This window comes from Anguilla rostrata, chromosome 8, assembly GCF_018555375.3.
Source record: "Anguilla rostrata isolate EN2019 chromosome 8, ASM1855537v3, whole genome shotgun sequence".
Taxonomy (NCBI): domain Eukaryota; kingdom Metazoa; phylum Chordata; class Actinopteri; order Anguilliformes; family Anguillidae; genus Anguilla; species Anguilla rostrata.
Genome location: NC_057940.1, coordinates 33,295,766 through 33,319,196, shown reverse-complemented (window position 1 = coordinate 33,319,196; position 23,431 = coordinate 33,295,766). Strand labels below are relative to the sequence as shown.

At 40.1% G+C, this 23,431-nt stretch overlaps 1 protein-coding gene across 5 annotated transcripts in view; it reads left to right on the top strand.

The window, feature by feature from the left end:
* Nucleotides 1-23,431, top strand: part of adcy2b (adenylate cyclase 2b (brain)) — a 59,228-nt gene that overhangs the window by 6,367 nt on the left and 29,430 nt on the right. For 3 of the 5 annotated variants that reach the window (XM_064347781.1, XM_064347782.1, XM_064347784.1), the window contains exons 3-4: nucleotides 5,459-5,620; nucleotides 17,996-18,145. In XM_064347781.1, the coding sequence (XP_064203851.1) occupies nucleotides 5,459-5,620; nucleotides 17,996-18,145 (312 nt within the window). Of the gene's footprint in view, nucleotides 1-5,458; nucleotides 5,621-15,133; nucleotides 15,338-17,995; nucleotides 18,146-23,431 lie in introns of those variants that run through there. The other 2 variants (XM_064347785.1, XM_064347783.1) reach the window with 2 other exon arrangements.

The following is a 23,431-nucleotide window of genomic DNA, read 5'->3' as shown; positions in this document are numbered from 1 at the left end:
GGCACTGTTTATGTGGTGGCACTGCCTCCAGGATTGTCCATTATTCAGAAAGCATTCATGTGAGTGAGTGGGCCAGCCCTTGTTGTTCTTTGCAGCATAGTTCTCAACAGCTCATCATTCAAAAGCGTTATCATAAACAACAGGAACTAAAAACTAAAACAGATATCTTACATAACCTGAAGAGAACCGAGTAAAATATTTTTTGAGAACAGATATGCTAAGCAATTAGTGAAATTATCTGAGAAGCCTCTTGTAAACACTTTTGAACAATGTTATTCAAATTGAAGTTTAAAAATTTTTTTACTCTCACTGTTTTAATTATTTAAGTGACAAAATTAGTAACTAAATAACACTGCGACCCCAGATACTAAAATTAACCCCAAGGAACCAGGATTGGGATCAATTCCATTTTTAATTCAGTCAGTTCACCAAATGAATGCATTTCTTGAACTGAAAAAAGGTTCTATGAAGATTTTTCCATTTCTGAATGTACTTTCATAATTAAAGAAAACTAATGGCCATCTGTAAATAATAGGATGTTGAAGGATAAAAGATAGTCAGGTCAGCCTGTCTATTTTTATCTATTCTTGAGACATCTTGGGTGAGACCAGACTGAAAAACATATTAAGCCTAAATTATTCATACATTTTCTGTTATAACTACTTCTGTTCATTCTGCTCTAGACAGAACCAAACACAAAGACAGCACATTTCTTTCAGTTTATTAACTAATGCTTCCATTATTTAAAAAAAACTTTTTTAATCTAAAGAGAGTAACCATAAAGTCTGTTTTGAATTATATGATTTTTCATAAATGATTGGTATTAAGAATGACACGTAACATGAGGGATTATTTTTTTCTGCTGGAGGTAAATCTCTCACTTGTCCATTTCACAGATTGAACATTGTTATTATTAATGGTAAAGAATAAATAAATAAATAATAAAACCTCACAGATTTGGGTTAAGTTTTGTCAGAGAATCCACATGGGTTTTTACTTCAACTGCATGAGAGAAGTTTCTACTTTGCTTTTCCTACACCTCTGTTTGGACTGTATAATTGGTATCCTCCTTTGCCAGAAGCACAAATGGTGCTCAATGTAAATTGTAAAATTCATAAGGATATTTTACAAAGCTATCAGATAATTTGATCCATGACTCACTTCTGGTATTCAGTCTTTATCATTTTCATTAACAACACAAACAGTAAAATACATTGATAAAAAAAGCTGCTGCTGTCTGTAGAATACTGCTTGAGGAAATGGGCGAGTGTGAGAGCAGTTTTCTACTGGTACACCGCCATTTTATTGTCTACAATCAGTAACTTTCAACCTGGGAATCTGGTTGGCTGTAATCTTTTGTGTCAGGCATCTTAGATATATATACACAGGTTAGAACCAAATTTCAGCCGAAGCTCAGGGAACTCCAGGTGAAGACGACTGAGGCCTTTAACTGCAAGCCTTCGCCAGCCATATGGTGTGGCTCTGAGGCCATTGTCAAGTCTGGCAGACAGGCGTCCGCTTCAATGACACGTGCAGTTTCTCAGTGGTTCATTCACGTTTCCAGAACCCACAGAGAGAAATAAGAAATGAACCAAGGCGCCAATTCGCGCAGACTGACAGGGGAGAGAGACGTGTCATTTGTTTGGGAAATTGTTCATTGTTCCTGAAATGGCAGCTGTAAGTCGCTGAAAGGGCCTGGACCACTCAAGGTCCCTTTAAAGTGCACCGCGATAGCTGCATGGATTTCTTGGTGTTTCTTGAAAAGATCCACACTGAGCCAGAATTGCTAAGCAATCAGAATAGCTTTCTCAGTCTTTCTCATAGACTGTGCTTCCGTGTTTCCAAGGCACTATCACCAATAATTGTAGAGGAAATGCCCTGTAGGAAGCAGCCCCCCGCTCCCCTTGCCTAATTAAAACAATTTTGCATGCAGCCTGTGGTAACCCTGCTGGGTTCAGTTCATCTCCGGTGACCAGGTAGAAAGACAGCTTCTTTCTACCTGTTTTCTAATCGCTTCTTACAGGGACCTATCCTGGATATTGACAATGTGCTGTTGTGCTACGTTGAAAATGTATTTCTTTATTGCACGCCGTAATGCAACACAAGTTCAGCTCCATTCTGCATAGTAACAGACGCAGTCACTCAATATGGCGGGACGCCTTTACCACAATCCTCGGGTCTTTCATTGAACAGTCTAAGCCTTAAGTTGTCTTTGACTATCTGAAAAAGTAGTCGATGCTGAAGAATGGCATTTCTGCTATTATCTAAGGATTATTTGAGGGAAACATGATGCCTGGTCCACCCTGGCATTACAAAGAATATGCAAAAGCCTAATAAACGCTCAAGAAGAAACTGTAGAAAGTGCCCTGGAGGCCAAGATACTTGGAAGTCTGTGTGTGTTTGTGTGTGTTCTGCAACACACGGTCTGGGGAAGCTCTGCATTGATTTGAATTTCCTCTTTTCAAAAAGGTGGCCATGCATGTTATATGGAGTATTAACGCATAGGCTTAGGATTCCTACATTTTTCACATTGAGTTATCCATCTGTCTGTTATTGTAGCCTGCTTCTGCTCCTGACCAGTTCGTATCATTTGGCAGAGCACGTATTTCATTTAGAATGAAACTGATATTGTCCACATCAGTAGCCTCTCAGAGGTGAGGTAATCCTATACCATCTCTGTACTCTGTTTTATGGGCCTAATCGTTATGAAGAAATTATACCTAGCGCAGGAGTAATTACTGGTCTGAAATGGGCCATAGTGAAGCCACTTAGTCGCTTATTTACTGGTGGTGACCATGACGTGGTGGGCATCGGTTTTTATAACCGCATTAACGCATAAAATACATTATCATACACGGGCTGTCATTTTTTCCATTCACCATTTTCTCTCATCGCATAATTCAGTTACCAGTGTTGGATTGCACATCAGTTAAAAAGCAAAGAACCCTGCTACAGAATGAATAAGCATTTTTTCAGGACTGTAGCCTTTAATAGTGTTGTCTTATGTGGGCCTGTGGGTTACTTGACCTTGCAGAAGGGCACTCTACATACAAAGATGTCACTGTTACAAATTAGATTAACATTTTATTTATTTATTTATTTATTTATTTATTTATTTATTTATTTTCAAAAATGTTTTTGATTTTATTGTCTGGATTCTAACCAGCTAAAAACAACAAAAGCCCACGTTGTCTCAGCGTGTCATATCAGTGAGATTTTCACTGTACAATACACAGGGTTTCCTTGGTTACTGCAACAGGTGTGTTCCTCTGGGTCCCACATTGTGTGTCTTTCTATGTGTTTGCATGCAGATGTGTACATGCATTGCAAGCACTTGCTTGTGCTTTAAATGCCATTTTGTGTATTCCACACATGATTACCTACATTCCATCAATGCAATGCATTAATTATTTTCTTATCACTCGTTTATTAATTGCCCAGACACAATTAAAATTCTTGCCCCAGGACACGACTAATGTATTATAGATTTTTGATTTATTTTGTATTATAATTTATCCAAGCAGATGTGGTTTGCTTAATTCAATTAATTACATGAAAATTAATTGGATGGAAGGAGGTTCTTAGAAGATCCAATTTCATTTAATTTTAAATCTGAGTATTACAATGTGACTTGACTGTATGTGAGAACTCATCATGGAATGTAGATGACAGCGAAGGCTTACATTTATATATGTAAATGAGGAAAACTGCATCAAGTATTGCTATATTTCTCCTGACCATTAATTAATAGATTAATTTAGGAAAATTGATAATTAAGTACAATTACTTTTTTCCCCACTGTATTTTAACAATAACATTAATAACACTGGCAATAAGAACAAAAAGTAAAATTAAGTCAAGGCTATTCCCCTTTAAAATCTTGCAAGCCAAGAGTAGAACCTTAAAATCATTTCTGATATTTACTGCTAGCCAGAGCAAGGTTCCCGGACCAGGAGTGATATGGGCAGATGTTTCGGATTTGGTGAGAGTGTGGGCTGTATTATTTTGCAATGAGAAATGCAGAAATCAACCCTAGAGGAGATAAAAGCATGGACAGGTTTCTTGGCCAATGTAAAATTTCAAATCAGCACATAATTGGTTTGGGTCTGTCAAGTTTTTATTAACCTTTGAGTACTTCCTGGTGCTCAGCTTTGCCAGTTAACATGGGAAGGTCTTCCGAAAGGACGCCCTACCATAGGAAGACCTCCCTCATACACTGTGAGCAAAACGGCTGATAGGGAGTTTGCTGCTCTTTTAGGTTTTTGCTCAGCTATAACCAAAATGTTTATAGTTTTCTTTCCCTTCTTCCTTCATTGTGAAAATAACCAGGAGAGGGTTAACGCACACTGCAATGTGTGCCACATGGATTAGCCTCTTGTCTTGCGCAACACAAGAGGAGCTGGTCTTTCCCTCTCTGCCACCATTTTGAGTGCTGTCCAGACAAAGGAAGGCAGTACACGCACTGCCATTGTATTACACTTCATATCAAATTCAAGCACCATTGTTAAGCTCACAATCAACCAAACAAAAGGGAAACTGTGAACTCTATTTGCACAGCAGTTTGCAAACATCCTTCTGGACAGCCACAGAATTTGCAGCACAAGAAACAGAACGAAAAGGCAGGCCTATGGATTTATTCTGGACAACTTTGAGCAAATTCTGCTCATTTATTTTGATATTTGATTTTCTTATTTATCAATTCATAAATATCTTAATACAATCATGCTAACTGTAAATAGTAGATTATTTTATTTAAGATATATATATATTTTTTGAGGATAAACAATATCTTCCTTCTAAACATTGCATTTGTGGAAAAGCTATCTATTAAGTTCAGCAGATGTGAAATAATAATTTCTCAGATGTTGGTACGCTTAATTTTGAACACCGAACACATTTCAAGCATTCCCCTGTACCTGGCACAAACTGCAGTTACAGCTTCTGTGGTGCTTGGCTACTACAATAGGAAACAGTTGGTAAAATAAAACATACAAATTAAATCTGCCCTGAGGTTGAAATAGCTGCTGCATATTTATGCTGAAAAATGAAAAAGACAAGAACTGTGCATCCATAACCAACATAATTTCAATATAGGCTATGTGATGCAATGAGATGTTAATTTTCTACTGTAGGCTAGTGTAAATGGTAATGTTCAAAATTCTTCAGCTAATAGTTCATAGGTTAAACTGTTGGAAACCATACCTAGACCCAGATGGTTAAACCGGATGGGTAAGTCCAAGAGTTTTGTTACCCACAATGCAAATCTGATTGGAGCTCTCATATCTCATTAGACACCCTTCCCTGATATCTCACCTGATGTCTCTGCTAAGCACTCTGACCTCCAGGCATCTCCTCCTGGCGTTCATGATGTCCTGCCCCATCTTTCATTGTCTCAAGCCTCCCCCCTGGTCTCCAGCTCTTTCTCCAGCTCTCTTCTGCTTTGGGTCTCTCCCCCCAGGTCTCCTTCTTTCTCTTCATCATCCTGGTGGTGTACACCATGCTGTCTTTCTCCATGCGGGATGCCGTGATCGCCAGCGTGCTGACCTCGCTCTCCCACACCGTCGTGCTGAGCGTGTGCCTGTCGGCCTCCGCTGATAAGATGGAGCCCCTGGTGTGGCAGGTCAGTGCGCCATTCCAGCCCCGTTCCCCTTGCTCCTCCACACCTACGGCGCCAGCGGAGGCTCATGGGATAGACGCCGTTTATGCATGTATAATAATAGCGAGCTAATAAAAAGTCAGGGGCAACCTCTACAAATAATTACCTCTGCTTCGAACTTGCATCCATTAGGTGAAGCAAGAGGCTGGGGGGAATTATAATGAGGATTCCTTCCCACCCAGCATGTAGGTATTTTGACTTAATCGGCTCTTTTATGTTTGTAAAATTTGATGAATGCTAAATAATTGTCATTTTTATATTTTATAGCTTTACAGTTACACAAATGCCTTACTGGGGAACAGGGGCTGTAAAATAGCCTTGGCTATAAACCTTACGTGCAGCACATCTGTTTCTTGTTTAACAATGTTAAATTGATTTGCCACAAAAAATAAATAAATAAACACACGCACACACACACACACACACAAACATAAGTGTATAAGTCGATCACGTTGCTAGGGCCACATTAGGGATTTCATGCTGTTAGTCTGTGTTTTTCAGAAACCCCAAAAAAATGATATTCAATATGAACAGAATTAAATGAAGCACATCTTTAAAATAGATTAATGAGGCACGTACAGTTGCCTCCAAAATCATTGCCATTCATGAAAAGATGAACAAAAAAGTCAATTAAAATCAGTATAAAATATATATAAAATAAACAATGCCAGCCCAGAACTATATTGCAATTTCCCACCACTTGAAGTTAAATCATTACATGTTTAAAAAAATGAGCTGAGAAATTGCATAAGAATGTGGGGATGGATTTAGGTTTCCCATATATTGAGCATAAAACACATCTCATTACCACTGTTATTTATAGCCTTGTTTGCTCATCTATAGCAAGAGAGCCAATAATTTTGAAGGTGACGGTATCATATTTCTTAATGACTGATGATTACGTACACTACAGTGTACCTTTATAGAATACAGTTTTAGAACTGTTTGAAAGAGACAATACAATGTTAATTTAGCATTTTATTTTATAATCAACTGACATAGCTTTATCGTGATTGCATTGCTAAGGTTCTGTCGGTAAGGAATGGTCCAGAGGAACAGAAGATAGCTGATTAACTTAAATTGTGTAATGTTAGATTTTTTTTTTTAAAATGGTAGCAAACTGGGTGTCGATGCTGCTATCGGAATTAAAGCCTTACAGGCAATTTAATGAATGCGCAAAATGTGTTACCTCTTCATACACAGCAATGAGATGAATAAAATCCGCTATATTCAGATTTGAGGAGATTTTCAGTATGGAAGGCCCTTTGTGGAAACTTGGGGGTGTGGCTGAGTTGAATGGAAGTGATTGCGGGGAGAAGGAAAGGCTACGCACTGTACTTTCCCCAGGTGGTTTCGCTGACGGTTCAGCGTGGCGGCGACTAGCCAGATACGCGGAGTTCCCTCCGGGCTGTCGGGGGGGAGGGAGCGGCTCTGACAGGAATACAGGAGGTCTCCTACCATTCCTGGTAGAACAGTGCTGCTGTCGGCAGGAACTCGGCCCACTGGACCGAATATCAATGTAATCTGCGCTATCGTACTCAGCGGTGCACTGGCTTGCCTTCAAGTCCCGATACTCCGTTGATAGGAGATCTTGAGCATTTGCACAGGTCGCAGTAATGCAAATGATTCCCCTGTTGTCATGGCTGGTTAGCTCTTGCCGCACAGTGATTTGTTGCGATCTGCGAGGCGAGGCGAGGCGAACAGACCGCGAGGCAGGCAGCTGCGTGGTTTTCGAGAGGCTCCAGAGGTAAAGAGAGCTGCAGAGAGCTCTGTCAGAACCCTGAGGGTTAAACATGGGGCACTATGGTTCACCTGGTGTTCTACGCGCCTTCACGAACCATGTAATTAATCTCACTTAATTTAATTCCCGCTTTTGCATCCGGCACTGTGAATTGTAACTGCATGCTTTTAGAACACTCAGTATTACCTGTAGCTAAAATTATATTTCAGAGATCAAGAGTACCATCATTAAATGGCAACAATGCAAAAAAAAAACATCACTGAACACAAAGATGAAAGGAGATAGAATAGTGCAGAAAACCTCAGGGAATGCCACTGATGATTTCTCAAAATATTCTCTTTTTTTATTCTACAGGGTTCAGTTCTTAATTTTGGCTCTTCTTACATCAGCTATGTTCTAATCATATTAAGGATCACAGTAGAACAGCAAGTCCCTTTTCCCGCTAGTGATAAATTAGATTTATTGTGTATAGTGGATTTCGTCATTGGTATAAAATTTCTCCCCAAGCTTTTTTTTTTTGCCCCCCTGGTAAATATATCCAGGCTTAGCTGAGACAGATAACACATCAGGGACAACAGTTAGCAGATAATAAAGGGACCAGGTACAGGTTTGTGCGACCTGCGGCTATTGTTTCTCTGGGATCCACAGAATGAATGGACACTTTAAGCCAATCCTGCGTCTCCTTGCCAAACCGACGCCATCATTTCATTTGCCGGCCAGAGGCAAGGAAAGGTTTCAGTGCGCCTTTCAAGATTTATCTTGTCTCGGTAAATGAGATGTATAGCCTGCCACTGAAATTCTCAGCAGTATCCATTTTTCCTCATTTTCTTTCACCTTATGACATCTCTGCACCCCGCTACGTTGTTCTCCGTAAGGAACTTTGAAAGAAGCTCATTAAAATGGTGCTCAAGTCCACTTACTGTACCTGTACAACAGAGCGTTGAGCTTTACATTCAATTCCATAACAGGCCAATAATTCTGCCTTAAAACACTTGTTTCATATGGTACATTTATAAAAAAAGATTGTTTAAATACATACTACTATTTTGTGATTGCCTCAGTTTCCGAAATGTATCACCATCAATGCATGTAAAAAAAAAGAAAATATCATACTGAAGAATGGTCATTAATGAAATACAGGAAAAGTAACATGATGCACTAATTTAATTTACCAATTCACACAGGCTTGATGACAGGCATTAAACCATTGAGTTTATTGACTGAACCCATTCATTCAAGTTAGGCTCCTGATTTGAAGAACATTGGTGCCGCATGCCTATGTGCATGGAGACAGTTTCTTGACATTTTGTCCTACTGTGTATATACTATGGTTATCGTAAGTGCATAATGGCATACCAGGCACCAGCAGCTATACTGTAAGTGTGGCCAAAATAACAAGATGCCCTTTTCCAATAGAAATGACTATATCTAAGAAATTACATTGCAATTGCAAGAACACTGCTAGAACATTGCAATTCAGAATTCCATTGACACTTTCACAAGCCTAAAACACACACACACACATACACACAGGCATACACAAAGAGAAAAACAGAATAAGCCAAGAGCAGACTGTTAGAGTTTCAAGTGGTTGAAATGATTTTTTTTCTTCTGTATAACATTACCCTGAGATATCCGACTAACCTGTCAAACTTTGAGAGAAAAAGTGCTTTGGAAATTAGAGATGAGGACCCCGACTCCCCTGCATCAGAACCTGTAATTATATAAAGAAATCTGAATTTAAAACATTTGTAAAGTCATTATGTCCTCAACTGAAAAGTTACAGGCTTTAGTTTTTTTTCATGAAAAAAATTCTACAGTGCATTAGTCTAACCTATGTACCAAGGTTTAGCGGAAATGAATCTAATTAGTTGGAAAAACATGAATAGCTCTGAAAGGGTACTGAGGCTGAAAGGTCATTATTGTATTTCCAACATAAATTCTGAGGGAAACCTTTTATTCTCTCATTTGCATTTAATGAAATTGAAAAACATGTATCAAAACGCCAATGGATGACCGGAAGCGAAAACAGAGAGCCATGTTTTGCCAGTTTCTGTCGAAACAGTCCTTGCTTAGCCAGGGGCGGCTCTCACAAAGCAAAAAAAAAAAAATGAAACAAATGTTCCCTTCTCCACCCAGTGATACCCTTTTCTACTCAAACCTTTGCATATGAAATTCATCCCCTACACTAGTTATATTTTGAGGACACATTTTTCTTATCCTGACATCCTCCTAAAACCCAGCAACTCATTTTGCCCCCTGTAGGGGGACATGAGTCTCTGGTCTTAGTCTCATTTATTCTTCTATGCTGAAACCTACGCTACAAAGAACATTTGACAAAAATAATTCATATTTTTTAAAAATATTTTCACTGTCATCCAAGACACCAAATACTTTACATTATTTCTGCTGGGTCTCAGGAATTAGGGAATTTTGAGGATGGGATGTGGGGGTAGAGGGCATTAGTAAAAACATTTTCTATTCATAAATGATATATATAGTGCATTAATAAGTGCAGTTTTAAATGATGCTCAGCTGGTATTATGATTAACACTACAGTGAAAATAATAATAAAACATTTCCGTCTCATGCACAGACCTTCCGATGAAGGACACACAAAGACGGCGATACTAGCTCTGGGGAGGGAGGATCTCAGTTTAACAGAAAAGACACAGTCCCAATTGAAAGGGTTCCAAAGGGAAAGTTTGAAACTGTCCCAAAATCACTGAAGCCACTAGTGTGGCTGCATAAATAGCCAAGAGCAGCATGTCATTTGTGCATTTATATGTTGATATATATTTGTCGCTGCTCCTCTTATTGTTATCAAATGAAAGTTTTTCTCTATCACAAGGCTTAGAAAATAAAGTGGTCAAATTTATTTCTGAGGGTTTTAGAGGGTTAGCATGGTGCAACAATCGTTTGAAAAGACACACCAAAACACAGATCTGGAGATGTCCCTTTAAAGAGCCTCTGCTTTTGTCTGCTTTGTTCCTTAACCTTGGACAGTGCACCGCAGCCGCTGCTTATTTTAAATTTTCAATATCTTTGCTGGAATCATGTAAAAAATATTACGTACAAAATTGAAACTCTGAAATTTGCCACTTGAAAATTAAAGAGTGCACTGTGCTCAGATTTATTTTTGGCCCATATTCATCGCTTGATCATGGGAGAGCGGAGGCTGACTTGATGGATGTCGAGTGTGTTCAGAAATAGGCTTTGATTAACGGTACCTGAAAATTGTCATAGCATGTGCACGTTGATTTATTTTCCTTATTTCCCCTCTATATTTTTCTAAATCATCCAGCTACATTAGCAGAACATAGCCATTACTCTGGCTGTTTCAGGCTTTTGATTTCCATTTAAGCACTTTTCTTAAATAGGCATGAACAAGGACCCACGCTCGTCTCCTCCCGATGAGTGGCTCCTGAAAACTGATGTCGATGTCCCATGGTTATTGAAGCAGAAAATTAGTGCAATATGGCCCATGACCTGGTACATGTGATGCACAGACAATGAAAACACTTCATTGTGACACAAGAGCATTCAAATTGGGATAGAAAACCCTACTCCTACAGTGGAGTGATTTTTTTGGGGGGGCGGGGTGGTGGTGGGGGTGGTGGTAGTATCTCAGCACCTAAAATATTCATTTGTTTTAGGGAAATTTTCAAATCTGGCTAGTAGTTCTGCTGGTTTTTATTCTTCCACTTTAATCAGGGACTGAGTTAGACCAGGGACACCAGGTTTGTTGAATCTCTGGTGAATCTCGAACATTAATCAATCAATTAACTAGTTGGTTGGGTAAAAAAAACTACCACTGGTCTTACCACAACTGGACTTGAGGGCCAGATTTCAGATTTGAGTATCTGCGGCTTTCTTCATTACGTCTAAGTTCATTTTCTTTCAGTAAATTTGGAAGTAAATTTTTGAGCTGGATTACTGATTTTTTAAAAGGATAACATTCTTTAAATTAAATTATTTTTAATGAATTCTTTATAACATTCTCTTTTATAGAACTTACACTTGTGATGTACGCAGGCATGAAGCTGATCGAGCATGTTACCATCTGAATGGCCTAAGCGGTTTTCTGGTCTCATTACAAATATAATGCTTGAATCACAGGCAGATACAGGTAGATGGATGGGTGGATAGATGGATGGATGGAAGAACGAGTGAATGAAAGGACGGCTGGGTAAACCCTGAAACATATGCTGGGTCTGACAGCGCTTCATCCACCAGATGATTCCATGTGCTTTGCATCGGAATTCTAAAATGCTGAAACTATCTTTCATGTCATTGTGCTGTTATGAATTATTGATTAAAGCTGTGTTTTTTTTCTTAAGATCAAAAAGAATTATGCATGGAGTGGCACGACAATGATGGAGCATTACCCCTGAAATATCGACTTTGCCATTCCCTTTCTATTTGCTCTATGGGTGAAGCCCATTTAAAACAGAGCTAGAGTGCGGGTGATATAAATCTTTCATGCTTTGACAGTTCGTTCTGGCACCTTATGTTCATTCGTATTGATCTGTAATTTGTTCAAAGAAAAAAACAGTTCAAAGTTTTGATATTTCACTCAGACTACGGCATTACCTTTACAAATACGGAATTTTACTGAAAGGGGAACTGAACAAGATAAAATCATGAAAGAGACGAACAGTAAAGGTACCAAACCACAGTTTGTCTCTCCCACAGTCCTTTGAGTTTGGTGCTCCAAGGTGTACCAAGGTAAATGTCCTCCAAAGACCCAAAAAGACCACAGAACTAAGACCAAAACTAAGAACCATGACTGAAAACACTCCATGTAAAAGAGCAAGGAGGAAGCCTTCCTCTCTGATTGGTAGAGGACCAGAGGAAGACTGGCCTGTACCCTTTTCTATAATTTCTGATCTAGTGTCTTATGTCTTAGGTGCCTCCATGATGCTCAACAGGTAATACCAAACATCACTAGGTTGGTTGTGACAAGATTGGTTATGTTTAAAATATAAGGTGGGCCAGAGAGATTTAGGGACATAGCACATGCACGCACACGTTCATGCACACAAACACACACATACATAGACACACACACACACACACACACACACACGTACAAACATACACACACATGCACGCATGTATACACACACGCACAAACACACACAAAGAGCACACGTGCGCACATGCACTGACACACATAAGTTGCCACAAAGAGCGATCTACCCCCCAATCAGGGCTAGGCTTTTAAATTTGGACAGGGCTAAATACAGTACTTTCTTGAATGAAGTGATCGCACTAAGACCCACATATTCCCTAATGCTGCACTTCACATCTTGAGAATCTCCGTGCTCCATGCCTTCTTGCACTGTTCCTCTTGAGGAGGCTTGAGCTGCAGATTTAGTTCCCCAAAGCATGTAATGATCAGTTCAGTGGCCTGACAGCTGGAGTGGCTACTGCTGACAATTAAAGGTTGAGAGGTCAGTCCCCCAAGCTTCTGTGCTTGCTGTGCAACATAACAGAAATCCATTGAGGGTAATGACCTTCTGATGGACAAACATCCTGTCAAGACAGCATCATAGAGTTTCTGGCTGCTCCTCGCGACAGATAAGTGAATTCCAAGGGTATGACTCATCCAGGCTTGAACACAGCCTCCATTATCGCAAGGAAACATGAAATGGGATAGGATGGGGTATCTGATGCAACTTGTGCAAAAGAGGCACCTGTGAATCCTTATCTGTAATGAATATTTACTCTACAGGAAAGACATACCTGTGATATACCTTTTATGAACTGCCAAAGAGATTGTCGTTCAATCATATGCCACTGTAGTCATGCATAAGCAGAGCGCATTTGAAAAGCATTCAGACAAGCTCAATAACTTGCTTTTCAGACCATGAAATTGTTTAGAATAATAGATTCCATTCAGTGTCAATTCAGTTCTTCATAGGGTTTTTTTTTTCATAAGGCTAAAAACCAAAAAGTGAGAAAATGCCATGTTGATATGGAGATTTGAAAGACACCTTGACAGAATCCTGAGGGGGAGAAAAAAACATTTTCCATTCCGTGGATTACATCGACACAGCATTTCATTTGGGATGGCATTAAAATCTAAACTCAGTAAGCCCTGAAATCCCCTGCTCATCCCCCTGTTAAAACTCCTTAGATAAACCTTTCCTCTTTCCTCTCTCGCGTGCTTCTCGAGGCTGGCTGAGCAAATCACTGCTAATTTGGTTCCGTTGCTGCGGAACGGGCAGCTTCTCTTGTGGTGGAAACTTTCTGATTGAACTCATTAAACGGTTGACGGTGAATAGGTCGTTGTGATTTCAACAGATTTGCCGAAATGTGATGGCGTGCATTGCACCAACGAGTAGTACGCCCCCCCGCCAGAGAGAAACATTGCTTTAAAAAGACAATAAAATAAAACACACATCCCCAGTTGCCATTTCAAACATACTATGCTTCAATTAATCTCCATATCTGTGAAATGTCTCTCGTCGGCTGGTGAAGGTTTCTCATTTGCATAGGCCTATCTGGGGTAATCATGTATTCTTTCTTATTGACAAAAATAATGAATACAAATCAGAGCCAGTCGCTAGCACAGCAGGCGTCCTCACCAGCTGCTTTTGCAAAAAAAATAAATGAATGAAATAAACAACGCCATCTCCGCAGAACAGACATAAACGCTCGAGGTTGAATGGGTCCCGCTGCATTCGTTTGAGCATTTGGGCCTGTTTCCCACCGTTGCGTGCCCCCGTTGCCTAATCCACTATATCCCAGTTATGTAGTTTGGAACCTGAAGGCTGTTTGTCTTGCTTTTGCCTTATGGCTGTAATTAACTTTAAGCACATTAGGTGGGTATTGATTTAAGCTTGGGGCTTCTGCAGTTTGCACTGCCCAAGCCACTTGCCTGCGATGTATTAATTGGCGACCCGATTCTCCAATGCACGCTAAAGTCATGCTAGAGGAACTGCTAATCGAGATAATCTGTCAGCCTGCATAAAACAGTACATAAGAACATGTTCAGGGTTGAATGAACTCTGAAAGAGTGCACTTTTCTCAGGTAGAAAGAATTGGACCCGATGTGGGCTACTACAACACCATTAGAGTTGAGTCATTCCATGCATGGCCCTGGATCTCAAAAGCATACTTTATGACAAACAGGCTGAAACTAAATTCAAGACCTTGTAAAAGGAACAGGACATTGAATTTTAATAAATGTATTGTGAGCAATGCTGAGCCTAAATTACATTAATTTGTGATAAACAGTGCCCCAAACTAATACTCAAAACTCCAACTCCAAACTTTCACATGCAAACCTTTTTTTCAGTTTTATGTTTTGGCAGACAATTCTGCTTTATTTATTTTTTGTTGTAAACAAGATTGAACTGGTTGCTGTGACTATGCTGTATCAGCTCCAGATTATATTTTAAACACAGCCCTCTGGAACTGTTAGGATGTTTTTTTTCCTGGAGGCGAGTGAACTGTCTGTGGTCAAAATGAACACGTGTCATTGAGCAGAGAGACAAGTACCGAGCTTCCGACGATAACTGCCTCAGGATCCTGAAAATCTGTGTATTTAGAGGAAGCAAAATTAAAACAATGTTGACTCTGTCACTGTAATTGACAGAAAGCCACATGTTCTTGCTTTGTGTGGTTGAGTTTAATCTTATAATTATGTGGGCTGGAATATTGCCGTTGCCCAGTAGGCTAATTAAATGAAATAGGGCAGGGCAAAGAGGTTCACAGCCAGCGTGAGTCTTAATTACTGCTATCCGCTATCCTGAACATTCCACTGTTTCTAGGACACAAAGACTCCTGATAAAGAGGGAAAAAAGAAGCGTCTCATTTGCCCTTTTTTGTGATCTAGAAGGTTCAGTCTGGCTCTTCAGGAAAATGCGAAGTGCATAATGGTGTGCTCGTTAATAAGTGCAAGAAATGCTAAAACGGTCTCATCACAGACGGTTTGTATTCTCCTCACACCCCACTCCATTTTGACATCGGCAGCGACTCATTTGCATTTATTTTTCATGGGTTGACATGCTATCTCTATTACTTAGCTCCTGATTTGTGCTACATTCATATTTGTTTTCACATAGGAGAGGATTTTTTTTATGGATGGCTGCTTTGGCTTGTTTGTTAGTTTTTTATTGATGTTGTGATGCCTGATATATGAATATTTGTGGCAGGATTTTAGAATGAGCCTTTGAAGGGATAATTTTCTGTGTTTTTTAAATATTATTTTAGTTTTTGTGTACCTTTTCGATTGCCCAGGCTGTTTGCGTGTGCATTGAAAGGGTATTTTAGATATTTATGCAGTATTTATTCTGATGACCTTTTGGCATTACAATGGCTGCTATCAGTTATATTATATTGGATATGGGTTTGTGGTCTAAAGCAAATGTTTGTATGTTGTCAGTGGCTGCACATATCAATATATGAATTGTATTGTATTCATTCATAATGGCAGTACGTTCCTTGAGAACAGAAGTATAAGTTTGCTTGCAATACAAGAAAGTGTTCCATCCAAAAATAATATTAAACATATAACATTTCAATAGAATAATCAGATAGTATACACACTTGCAATGTCTATAGGCCAAAAGTTGCTGTACACGTTGCTTTGAAGTTAATTGAAGTTAAATAAAATAATTAAGTAAAATAAAATAAAGTTAACTTCAAAAGTAAACTACCTTCAAAGCAATCAAATATGAAGTATCTTTTTAGCTATTTAGTTTTTCTGTTAGATATCCATGTAAGTTCCTCTGGGGAAGAAAAGATCCTTCAGAAATTGTAATAATTACCAAAACTGAACCACAATCAGTAACAACAAAAATTTGCCATATCATTTTTGAATGACCCCACCCCCCTTCCCAGTTTTGAGGGTCTGGCTTTCCCTCTGGAGCAGTGGTCTCCAACCCTGGTCCTGGAGAGCTACAGGGTCTGCTGGTTTTTGTTTTCACCTTAAAATCAGCACCCAATTGAGAACCAAGACACCAGGTGAGTTGAGTTAACTGTGTAATCAACTGCTCTAATTGATTCATGAAGTGCAGAGTCACTATGAAAACCAGCAGACCCTGTAGCTCTCCAGGACCCCATATCTCATTTGTTGACTGTTGTCTGCTTGCCTGTGTTTTCATGTGCCTATGTTTAGTTTGTTATTATTGATGTATTTTGTGCTTTTAACATGCTTTTGTCTTCTAGCCCACCTCCCCTTCCCTTAAATGGCTTTTGTCACTTGCCTGGCCGCCATTGTAAATAAGAATTTGTTCTTAATGACTTGCCTGGTGAAATAAAGGTGAAATAAATAAATAAATAAAAGGACCGGGCTTGGAGACCACTGCTCTGGAGTGACCAGAGCCAAAAGCACCGGTACTCATGCACTGCAGTAGAACGAGGTGCACGGTTCTCCCCTCGCCCGTGAGCCAGGCCCTAATTTCCACACTACCAGCCTCACAGAGCTACAGGAGAGCCCAGTGCCCGTCAAAGAAGAAGTACAGCTCCCACTGATGGAAACTTTAAACTAGTGTGAAGTGTGTGCCTCCAGGCCATTAACTGTGCATGTAGTGTGAGGAGAAACAGTGAGTGATTTCACATGAGGAATAAGAGGGAGCAAGAAGGTATAAAATAAAGCAATAACTTATTCATCCATCTTGTGCTCTAGTTTCATTAGTCTTTGAGGGCTTTTGTAAGAGTCTTTAAAAGGGTGGTGTCCAATCTTATTTGGAAAGAGCCGGTGTGGGTGCAGGTTTTCTTTTAGCTCAGCACTGCCACACCTAATTCTGCTTATCAAGGCCTTAATTGAAGACCATGATTTGTTAATTAATAGGTTGGTGGTAAATAAATGCAATATTAAGAGAATTTAATTGCCTCCAGACTTTTTGATCTCCTTTGATTGTATCATTGAAAAGAAAATTAGGAGGCTTTGCTGTAGGGAGTTGGTCCTCCTACTCTGTTTCTCTGTGTTAGCAGCCAGAGGTGCATGCACTCAAACAAACACATTTTTAGTCTTGGTTTTTGGTTAATGTTGTTTTCTGTGTTACTGTTGTGTGATTTGTTTTGGCACAGCACTTTGCATACATTTCTTTGTTTGAGCTGATATGTGTATTTTGTATGTACAGTCTGTATTTACTCAATTCTGTCATGAAATTTTCATCTTCAGGATATATGCTACATATACTATGTGAGGCAATGTGTTGCATAAGGCTTTTGTACTAACAAAATAATGATTTCTCTGTCCTTGACATAATTTGGAGTGGCTGACTTGGTTCCGTTTTGAATCTGATTTTGAATGCTTGTCTGTTTTATTAAGTTGTTTACATGGGCACGAATAGGAATTTCAGAAACACCATTGCCTCTTGTCAACTCTCCTTCCAATTGTCAGTTTTGTTTGCAGGGAATTTTCGTCAGATGCTAAGTGATTTAAAATCCAAATCTGTACTCGGCTCAATGAAATTAGCTGGAGGTTCAGTGTGAGCGAAAAACAAATACACATAGTGTTTCTCGGCAATTAAGTCTCAGAGTGAGAGACACTGCTGTCGTCAGACCCGGTGTTCACGTGGTCTCCAGTGTACGGAGCCAGAGTCCTCCTTCATTGGCTTGTTGTTTTTGTCCCCCTCCAGATTTTGGCCAACGCCATCATCTTCATCTGTGGCAACATGGCGGGGGCCTATCACAAGCACCTCATGGAGCTGGCGCTGAAGCAGACCTACCAGGACACCTGCAACTGCATCAAATCCCCCATTAAGCTGGAGTTCGAGAAGCATCAGCAGGTTCAGTGCACCCCTGGCTTCTCCGCTAATTCCTATCACGGCTGTGACTGGGTTGTGTTCTGTGTGTTTCTCCAGAGACTTCTTTCTGCCTTTTTTTTAGAAACGCCAGGGCATTACAGTTTATCAAAGACACCTCGCGTTTCAATAAGCACGAATCTAAGAGATGAATGATTTCTTACAACTGTCTGTAGCGAGTAGAAAATCTCTCCGTGTCTGTTTGACCTGAAAGTGGATTTTTCTTTCAGTCGGCTGTTAAGGGCCATTAAGTTATGTACATCAAAGAGGCCTGCCCACAGGGCACGAGAATATGAAATATGGATGGCGTGGTGTCTAATAAAGCAAAATTATAAAGCTGGGATGCATTATGTCCCACATGCTTTATGTCTGTCTCGTAACGAACTTTTAGAAAAGAACATCACTATTCATTGCTCAACATTTCTCAGGCCAATAGATCCCAGGAATTCTTACATTGATTTGGGGAACTCAATACACATTTGTAGAGTAGAGTAGAGCTAAACTACTATCCAGTGTGTTAGTTTAATAGTTTTTTGCAGACTTGTTTTCATTCGGTTTATCTACCACTAGGGTTATCACGTTGTATAAAATACGAGGCCCGTTAAATTCCGTAGTTAAATTCAGTACTAAAGTTCAGAGCAGAGCAGTTTGATCACACCTGCAAAGCTCCTGTGGAACTCTTGTGGGGTTTGCATGGCTTACCTGGGAGTTGCAAGGAGGTCGGGAAGTCTTGACCTCATTGCCGCGTCGACCGCGTCGCTGCGTCTCCAAACCTCTTTAGCGGGCAGAGGGGAAATGGGCCCTCTGTGTCCACACAGGGCCTTTTCAGAGACGAATGCTGAAATTAAAGAGGCGAATTGTGGCCCCAGAGGATATGACTCACGCGCGCTGCCGGAAGGAGAAGTTCACTTTATCCTCCGCGCAGCTGCTAATTTCTTAACAAATAGAGCTAATAAGTGCAAGAGGCGGGTAGCTTTGTCTGACCGGCTAAAAATAGAGCCACACTTTTGCTCCCTTGGCTCACCGCGCAATGGAAAGATGAGGAAGAAGGTGACTAGGTGGGGGGGGAAAAACCCCACGAGGCCAATGCAGCCCTCAGAGGCACGCGATCTCAGTCGAATAAGCACACCCCGTCATCATCCTCGCCCGGTGCCCATGTGTGCATTCTGAACGAATGCTACGAAACTCTGAATTGCACCGACGGGTCGATCGATAGTAATCAGGGTTAATTAAGCATTGCCATTAGTGAAAGCGACAGCATTGCATTCGGCTATGATAAAAATAATAATAAATGATATTTCTTTAGCAGCTCTCTGCGTTAAAAGGGTGATTGTGAACTTATAGCTCATGCCCTCTTTAGCGACCTGAGGCTGCAGGCCTGTGTATTGACTTCAGATGTGTGAGATTTAATTCTTATAGAACAAGCTAAGGTTTATGTTTTTGTAGGAAGTGCTTAGCTCCCTAGTCTTTTCAATATGATACAATTCATTAAATGCAGATGGGCAGGTGTAAATGTAAGCAATGTCTTCTTTTTGTTTACAGCATTGGTTGAACTGTAATCTTGGCAACCATTTTATGCAATGCAGCCCTATAGAATCTGCTGTGTAAAAAAAAGGCCCCATAAAGTCATAATGTTCTCACAACGTTTGATAAATACAGTCTTACGTTCACTACAGGGCACCCCCTGTACAGTCTGTTGGGCTTCCTGGACCGCCTTACATTAAAGATTCAACAGGGATCATGTTTCATGCTGTGCACATACTGAAATATAACACAGATATTGTGTTATGTTTCTTTTGACCTCACGTACTGTTGGCTTGGGAGCGAACCCACACTAATGGTTGTTTTGCAGCAATGCGTGAATCTTGGGAGCAGCAGTGTGAAAGGGCAGTTCACTTTCTGATGTTTTTGGATAGATTTCAGTTTTAGTGTGTATTCTAGACTGGCCTTGATGGTTTTGTGTGCAAAGACTATTTTAGATGTTTACATAAGTTTCTGATGACCTGCCAACTTTATAGTGGCCAGTATTGGGGCATTTGGAGGTTTGTGGTATAAAGCAAAATAATATACTTTCTTGAAAGCAACGTGTACAGCGACATAATGTTTCCAGATGCTATAAATATGAACTTATTACTTTTATAGCATTTATTTACATGATGAACATTAAAACCAATTTATGTGCTATATTTTATGTTTTCATACTTACAGTAAATGCCTAAAATATCCTTCACCACATAGAAAAACTGTGGGCCAATCAAAAACATGCATTAAAACTAACACATCAATGAGCCATTAAGGCAGACATACTGAATTGCCCAGGGTGCTGTACCATGGATTTTTACCATGGATTGAGAACACTGTAAGGATTTCAGTAAAGCACATGATGGCACTTTCTTTGCTGTAGGTAAAAATCCCTTCATTGTAATGTCACACCCGAGATGGCAAATGCACTAGGCATCTAGGACAGCCTGCCATTTTAACAGAAAGTACATGCTTCCATAGCTTGTGCAGCTGTGAGTTCATTCAAAGTGTACTCTTTTCAAATAGAAAAAAATAGCTGATTATCATCATGAGTGTGTCAGTGCCAAATGCTTTTCTATCCTTTAAGTCATTCCTGTCACGCAGACTGAATTGAGGCTATGCTAACCCTGTTATGGTAAAGGAGTATGTTCCTTCCACATTCACATCCACAGGGATTTCACTGTCCAGGGCAAAGTGCGCTACCATTTTGCGGTTTCTCACAGGAATGCTGCATGTGTCTTTAACATCAAATGTTTTTGGAAGATTCCCCAGGCCAAGTTGGACAAACAAACATGGTGGAAATGTTTGATTTGATTGGGTTTATTGTTCAAACGTGACAGATCCGTTCCAAACCTGCAGTTGCTCTGTGCTTACGTGTCCAGTCTGTTTCTTTTGCATTAGAAATGCATTAGAAATTGAATTGAAATAATAGAAATGCTCTTCCACATATAGTTTTTTTTTAATTTTATGGCCTGTTATGACCTGAAAAAATATAATGAAATCCTGGTAGACATTGCATCATGGAACTAAAATGTAGAATACGTAGTGTAAATACTGCTGATGTCACGTGCACACAGTACATATCGGTTCAGTTTCATGTCCTTGCTCTGATCCGAGTTCTGATGTGTCCGCGTTTTGGCGGGATACCAGCGAGCAGTCTGTTCAGTTTGACGACATCTGTGGCTCAGCTGACTGCGCGGCCCGTCTTGTTTTCTCCACACAAACACGCGAGACACCAAAGGGGATCTGGGCTCGCCCACGGGGGCTCGGGACAGATGGACTGGCCAGAGCCTTCGCCTGGCCTCCCGAAAATAAACCTACGCCTCGGAAAAACAGGCGCCGGCTGACTGGCGGGTCGGCACGCTCTCCCCCGTCTCTCATAGGTGAAGCGCGCTGCGACTGACCTGCCCTTTTCCCTACCAATTATCGGGAAGGATCCCCTGGACGGCCGCAGCAGTGGCCAGCCGCGGCCGGGGCGAATAGAGTAATTGCTGTCCGTCTCACAGCGGGGGGCTTCCATTTAGGGGGAAATCACTTCCCCTGAATGCCGCACAGAGACTGCATCTCACTCTAAATAACAGACAGGAGTAAATGCGTCAATTATCCGAGGGCACTTTTTTTTTTAGCACAAATAAGATTTTTTTTTTTTTTTGTAGGTGATAATGTATTAATGGAGGTTTTTAAAATCACTTCCAACCCCTCATTATTTTTAATGCCTTGAAATGCACCTGACCCAGGAGGCAATTAACCTTCATGCTACACTCAGGGGCAGAAGGGAGGGGGCTTGTTCTCGCCGCTGAACAGGAGTCTTACATTATGAAGCACTGCAGGTTTCATCTTGCATCCATGTGACTGCTTCTGACCAATATGAACCAATGGTACTGCAGCGCTTGTTTTGAGCAATCGGAAGCAGTCAAACTGCGTATATGTCAATCTCACATGGACAAATTATTTCTGTACCTCTGTTTTAAAATGTAAGTATGATATTACACATGATGTATATAATGAGCTCAATTTTAGACAGCCCCTTGACACTGTTATTATCTACATTTTTAGGCACAGCAGGGGCCATTCATTCTGTTCCTTCATTTGCTAGTTTGTTCTGGACTCTTTCTTCTCATTACATCAGCTATGCAGCCCCATAAAAACTCTCTCAAAGGTTTTTTAAGGTAACAATGCAGTAGCCCATGTGACGTAAAGCACTGGAAAAAATGGTATCTGACAAAATCCAAATGCTGTCATATTTGGTCTTTGTTGTTTATGCTATTATAAAGACTTTTATTGCTATGTTTCTATTTATTTATTCATATGTTTGTATAATTCGTTGTTTAAACAGCTACTACAATATAAGCAGGTAGAAAATATATCAACAAAATTTCCACTAATTCATTTTACATTTACTGTAACAACTTTTGCCAGAGAACTCCAATTCTATTCTGTCAGTTCTATTTCAACAGCATATAACTGCATTAGAATCTTACATTATTTAGACAGATCTGTAATTGCAGTATGCAATTTAACATGTATATGTTCATTAATATGTATATACTCATTATTGTAATTCATATTGTGTGTAAGTGAATATTATGTGTGCCCCAGAAATAATGTCATCTAGTGTGTGCATTTGTGTGTGAGGCCTAACCAAGTTCTCTAACCTCTTTATTCTGAATAGCTGTTTTATGAGCTGAAATTGCACTTTCATTTTTTGATCATATGATTGACATGTGCATGTCAAATGCACTGTTGCTCACTTCACATTTATAAATATCTCACTTAAAATATTCTCATGAAGATATTCTGTCAGAACGCCTTAAATTGGGATCTCAACTTTTACCAACACATTTGAACAAGTGTGACCTTTTGAGATACAGTACAGCACAAAAGCCAGGGTTCCCTGAGATTAACCACTGCCGTGTATGTAAAAAAAAATCTAAGTCCAAGGATATACAAGTTTATAACAGATATGTTTGCCTTGCTTGTACTCCTTTCCCTGACATCTTTTGTGTCCATCTACATGTTTATTTACTGAAAACGGTGTGTCAGAGAGCCCCCCAGGTGCGTTCTCTCTGTTGGAGAGAGCAACGGCTCCAGGCGGGCAAGAGGCTGGCAGAAGAGCAATGGCCGGGAATTGTTTTTGTAGTCCAGTACGGCTGTTAGGCGATGCAAAATGTTCCGAGCAACAAACAGCGCTATCAAAACACTCCCGTGTGAGAAACTGGAGGACGCTCGCTGGGCTAGAAAGCAAACAGC